This window comes from Anguilla rostrata, chromosome 6, assembly GCF_018555375.3.
Source record: "Anguilla rostrata isolate EN2019 chromosome 6, ASM1855537v3, whole genome shotgun sequence".
Taxonomy (NCBI): Eukaryota; Metazoa; Chordata; class Actinopteri; order Anguilliformes; family Anguillidae; genus Anguilla; species Anguilla rostrata.
The window spans coordinates 52943545-52949544 of NC_057938.1; the positions used below are offsets into that span (position 1 = coordinate 52943545).

The 6000-nt window shown below is 50.2% G+C and overlaps 1 protein-coding gene across 1 annotated transcript in view; it reads right to left on the minus strand.

The window, feature by feature from the left end:
* utrn (utrophin) overlaps positions 1-6000 on the minus strand; it is a 195696-nt gene that overhangs the window by 40360 nt on the left and 149336 nt on the right. Inside the window, exon 62 of the mRNA XM_064341251.1 lies at positions 4142-4206. Within this exon, the coding sequence (XP_064197321.1) occupies positions 4142-4206 (65 nt within the window). The remainder of the gene's footprint in view (positions 1-4141; positions 4207-6000) is intronic.

The window sequence follows — 6000 nt, forward strand, 5'->3', positions numbered from 1 at the left end:
CAGGACGCGCACACCGCACACACGCTACCGCACACACGCTACCGCAGCTGTGGCCGTCCGCAGCTGCTGCTTCAGGAGTCGGGCGCGTGATCTCTCACTCTTTTTTGCGTCTCGCTCGCCGACAAACAGACGATAATTAGGCCGCCGCCGCCGCCGCGGCGCACCTGGAGCGCTGCTAGCGGCTGGCGAGCTTCCCGCGCTGCGACGGCTGATTACGTTCACCTGCGGGCAATAATCACCGGTTGCCGTGCAACCCTTTCAACGGGAGTCAGACCTTTTTTTCTGCGTTTCGGATTCAAGACGCTCGTAACGCGACCAGGCCTAGACGGTCAGATTCGACGGTGGGGGCGTCGCAGAAGGTTCATATAATGGGGGGATGACTCAGGTCCATATAATGGAGGGGGGGGGGATTTGTGCATGGGTTGAGTCATCCCCCCCACCCCCGTGTGGACAAGGGTTCGATTCTCTCACTTTCTGTGATCCTGTCTCTCCATCTGCCACCCTCTGTGCTTTCCCTCCACCTGACTGTCTGCTCTCCTTTAATAATATGAGTGATGCAGTTCACACTGACATCTATCAAAGCCATAATTATCCATTTTAGCATACCAACAAAAATACACAGCAAATCAATCAAATACACAATATCTATTTCAGTGCTGACAGATAATATTCAGCTAGCCTTATTAGGCAGAAAAAATGTCTGAAGTTGGCATTGGCTTATGTTTTGGCTATGTTTAATTTTTAGTTAGCTTCACGGAATAGCTTAGCAGATGGTCTTTTCCAGAGAAACTTACACAGCTAACATTTCTTACAGACCATCTATTCATACAGCTATTTAATTTATACAGATACTTATTGCAGTGATTTGGGTTAATTGCCTCGCTCAAGGGCGCAATGGCTGTACCCCACTGAGGATTTGCACCTGCATCCACTAAGTTATCCATTACATTATATTGCCTGAAAACGAAAATAAAACAATGAGAAAAACCACTGCTCTTAGACGTTGGGTTTGCAATGTAATGCAGCCCGAAGGGAAATCCTACACGTCAGAATCATGCCAGTAAAGTAGTGCCTCTGTGCAGCAGCAGGTATCGGTTAGGGACAGCAGCTAAAAAAAACCCATTAACCCTTTAAGGTGTGAGATCACAAATGTGCGATTAGAACGTTCTTAACTGAACATTCTAATGCTGATGTAACAGACACTACTGTCGACTGAAAGCAGTGGAGTTATAGAACACTGACTTTGAATTCGTAAAAATCTACAAAGGGATAAGGTGTAAGATCATAAATATGCAATTACAATGTTCTTAACTGAAAAAGGGGTCCAGGGGGTGATGTCATTGCTGGGGGGCAGAGGTTTCCAGTCCAAGCTCTTCATCTCTACTCTGATTGCCACAGCACAACACGGCTCAGCCCCATTTGTACAAGCACGACTGAATGTGACCCACGAGCGTGTACGCACACTGATAATCCATGTCGAAAAATCGAACGCGCATGGAGCTGAATATTCAGGGGAGTCTTTCAGAAAAAGTGCAGGCGACAGAAATTTGTAGACACGGTAAAAAGTGCCTTTCAAAAAAAATTTAAAATAAAATCTCAAACAAACCGTGCTCCCCCCTAATCGGGTCAGGTGGACAACTCCACCATCCGTCCCAGAAAATCAGGGGGTGTCCAGCCCCATCTAGGCAGGAGCTAGCACCTCAAAAAACCCCACGCCCCTCTCCTGTCCAGTTTATTGGAGAGATGATCTGTTTTTTAGCCATGTTGTGTTTTTTCAAAGACCAGGAAACAATGCACAGGAATGCTTGCGTTGTCCATTAATAACCCATTAATAACTGCACTGATAATCTGTTATTACCGCATTAATAACCCGTTATTACTACATTATTAACCTATTATAACCGCATTACATTGACACGCTCGACAGAGCATTCTTCCACGGTGACATGCATCGCTCAGGGCTTTCTTTCTCTTCCCTTAAATGTGCTGTAAATTATACAGTTTGGACAGCTAATGGGGTTAAACACAGGCCTGCGTGACACCGGAGTCAAACAGGCAACCTCTCCAGGTCAGAGGCACAGCCATTTAAAATCTATTCTAAACCGCCGCAGTCTGACACCCACCCGCCAACCGCACCGCGGCATCCTGATTCTGATTAGCGGTTTTTAATTAATTACCCACAAAACATTTGGGAAAGAGCAACGGTGGGCGACCACTCGCCGACCCCAACGCTTCGGTTTTTTAGCTCTGTTTGGCAAACGCTGGGCTGCCACTCAAAACGGGAGCAGCAGCGAAACCTCCGTCCCCCTCCCCCCCCCCGTCCCCCCCACGGAGGACGCCGGGCAGTGCGGAAATGCGCGCGGGGCCGGGCCGCGGTCCCCTCCGCAATAAAGCCCCCCGTGGGAACTGCCGTTCGGGAAATCAACTGGACCCCGCTGGGAGAACAGAGGTCGGGGAAGCAGGTCAATCAATCCGCCCCCCCCCCCCCCCCCCCCCGAAATCTCTCACAGCCACTGATTAATCGCTAGCTACGCGCCGCGGCAGAATAATCAAACCGGAGAAGAAGAAAAAAACGGATCTGTGCGTCTGACATCATAAACAGCATTTCAGATAGAGAGAAGCTGCAAACCTATACTTATCAAGTTTTTTAAAAACTCAACACGTCCAAACTCACGATAGCTTCGATACAGACGGACAGTGGCAATACTTCTCAACCTGCTATTTAAATCCTTCCGTTAATAGAGTCTAACTTTGCCCATTTCTCAGACGCAGAAATATATGACAAGGTCAGGAGCTTTTGTTCCACTGCGGAAAATCAACGCAAAGCTAACATTCAGAAGCCCATTACAGCGATTCGAAATGGAATTATGATCTGTGTGTCTTTAGGGTAACACGAACTGAATAATGGATTTATTTCTTAAGAGAACGCATCGCTACTCGTGTATATAGTCTTCACGCCTGTGCTTCAGACAAGTCTGTACAGATTGACCTGCGATCCAGTTCATTTTAAGGTCCCCAAGCTTCACTTTTCTTTTCTAAATCTCCACTCTCTTCGCAGATTGCAGAATAATTAATAGTTCACGGAATAATCAACACTTTCAGTTCAACGAGCAACAACGCATCGAAGCGCTATTGTCAAACTGCCACAGCTGTCCGATTCCTTCCCGCGGAACCGAGCGTAGTCTGGACGCCGGGTTCGAGACTGTCAGGCTGATTTACGAGGCAGTCACCGGCGGAAGAAGTATGTCCTAATTAGGTGTGCGATAGGAGCGGCGCTCAGATGCTTTCTGGGAAACGCGGTCCACCTGCGGACAAGCGAAAACGGGGAATAACAAAACCGTAAGACGGGGCGGAGAGAAAACGACGAGCAACGCTGGCTAGCTCCCTCTGGACCAGACAGCGTACGCTGACCTTTGCCCCGGGGATTCAGAACCGCAATCACAGAGGCTTAAAGTCATTTCCAGAGGAAATGAAAGAGCAATACTGGATCTCAGCACGGGTTCGACTAAAATACACAGCAGAGCACTGAACACAAAATGCAGAAGGCGTTAAATGAACGAACGAACGAACGAACGAACGAACGAACGAACGAACACATGGCCAGCCCCCACACTGCCTGACTGCTCGCAGCTTAGGGGAAACGCGACGGCAAACCCGGCATCTCCGGAGCGGACCTCGGGACGACATTAACACCTGCTCAGCCATCGCCTGCTGCAGAAGAACTCCCATTAGTCACCCTCTAACGCTCCCGTGATCTTCCAGAGCCGCTCCCGTCCTGGCTGCCGTCCAGCCGAACACTTTCGATCCAAATATCAAAGTCCGCGCTTCTTACTAAAAATGTGCTTATTCTGCCATTAAACAGCACAGAAAAACAGCCGCCAGCAGCAGACGGGACAGACAGTCAGACAGACGGACAGAGGAACAGACAGGCAGGCAGAAGGGCAGACAGTCAGAGTGTCAGACAGACAGTCAGTCAGTCAGTCAGTCAGACAGACAGTCAGTCAGTCTGACAGTCAGAGTGTCAGACAGTCAGTCAGTCAGTCAGTCAGACAGACAGGCAGGCAGGCAAACAGTCAGTCAGTCAGACAGACAGTCAGTCAGTCTGACAGACAGACTGACAGACAGACAGTCAGACACTTACAGCACAAGGCCTTCTGCAGCCGGCGGATCTTCATGGCGGTCGGTGGGAGAAGCGTGTTCAGACGCCTGGAGACCAGAAAGGGCCGGGGGGGTGAAAAAGACAAAAGAAAAAAACAGGAATAACAGGATGAACAAGGAACAGGATGTCATACTGAGGGAAAAATCACACACAAATCACACACTAACCCTAACCCTGCTGTCCCATCACTTGACAACAAGCCAATGCCACATCAGTCGAAATTCTGACCCATGTGTCGAACACGCAAAGGCGAACCGCTAATAACTTTCTAGTAAATTACCCACAATCCTCCAGCAAAGTTTCACACCGCTCCCCCGACGGGGAGCACTGCTGGGAAATGTATTATTTCTGGACCGTTTCCGGGACGACTCCCATTCATAACTGAGAAACTACAGGGCGTCTGGACAAGGGCCTCTGATCTTTTCACAGTCACAGCCGTTTCCTCTGACCAGACCCAGAGGTGTCCCCAAAAATAATCACATCTCGCGGCCTGACTGTGTGATATTTCTCAAAGGTCAAGAGAAAGGCCTTGGGAGACTGTAATAATAATACATATAAAGTATATATATATATATATATATATATATATTTATTTATTTTTTTAAATGAAACACTCTAGATGCCCTTCCATAAGTTGAATCCCGACTGTGCCGGGTTCGAATGAGGGCGGGGAGTCCCACGGGACAGTGCCCCGCTTGCCGCAGCCCTGCCCGGGGGCGATTAGTTTCACTTGCCGGTGTGCTCCCCAACTTATGACACACTAGCGCCTCCTATGGGCATTCAAGGAACTGCAGTTGGCCTGCACCAGTGGCCCTTCTCACAGGTCAGGAAGTGGCAGCGTGTGCTACACTCCTGAACCTACAGATGGGCGTCACGGCGACGGGATTACCACTATACAGTTACACCGCACAGGCAGCGCAGAGCGGTGGCAGAACCGCCATGACGGATTAGACTCTGACCCACTGACCGGCACACCGTCTCTGGGCGTATCAAACCTTTTGGTTTTCATTAACAACGCTCCCATGACATAACCGCCATATGGCGCTAAGCACTGACAAGTGGCCACGGATCCCCCAACCCCAAACACCCCCCACCACCCCACTCCCCCACCCCCAATCAGTCCTTTCTGCTGAGGGAAAGACACAGGGCCCTCTCTCCTGTTAGCCGGGGTCACCCCCCTAAAGAGGAAACCAAGGTGCTGAAAGAGGTCCTCTGATTATAGCAAGGGAAGGGGGGGGCGTCCCATACCCTAATAAGGGCCCCACACCCCACTTGTGAGGACCGTAAAGAAGCAGACAGTGTGTGAAACCTGAAATTAACGTGCAGCAGCAAGGCCAGGGTCGAGGGTCATGGTGAAGGGCGTGCGCCATCGAGGCCGCCATTAAAAGGTGCTTTGTCCGGGATAAGGGGGCGGGGGGCAGGGAGGGGAGGGGACAAGGTGTTCACTGTCACGGTACACTCGACCCGTTTACTATTCGCCCTGACGTGTTCCTCTTCGCTGCGCTCAAACGTGCTAAAAGACCACAGGGTTTAGACAGAGAGGTTACTGTAAAACCCGCCCGTGGCCTTTATTATCCCCACACACAGCTCCGAGCCATGTTTCCCTCAGCTTTTAAAACGGGGAGGGACTCTTCTCTCCTACGAGATTCCCGTTATTCGGGCTGACAGCGAGTGGCCAGCCCCCCCCCCCCCCACAGGACGAGACACAGCTCCACTGTTCCAGAGATCCGGATAAATCCGGTAAATCCTGATAATGATGTAGCCAGAGTCCGATGGGACCTGGATACGAGAACTTTTTTTTTTTTTTTTTTTGGTGGGGGAGGGAAGGGAAAGGGGGGGGT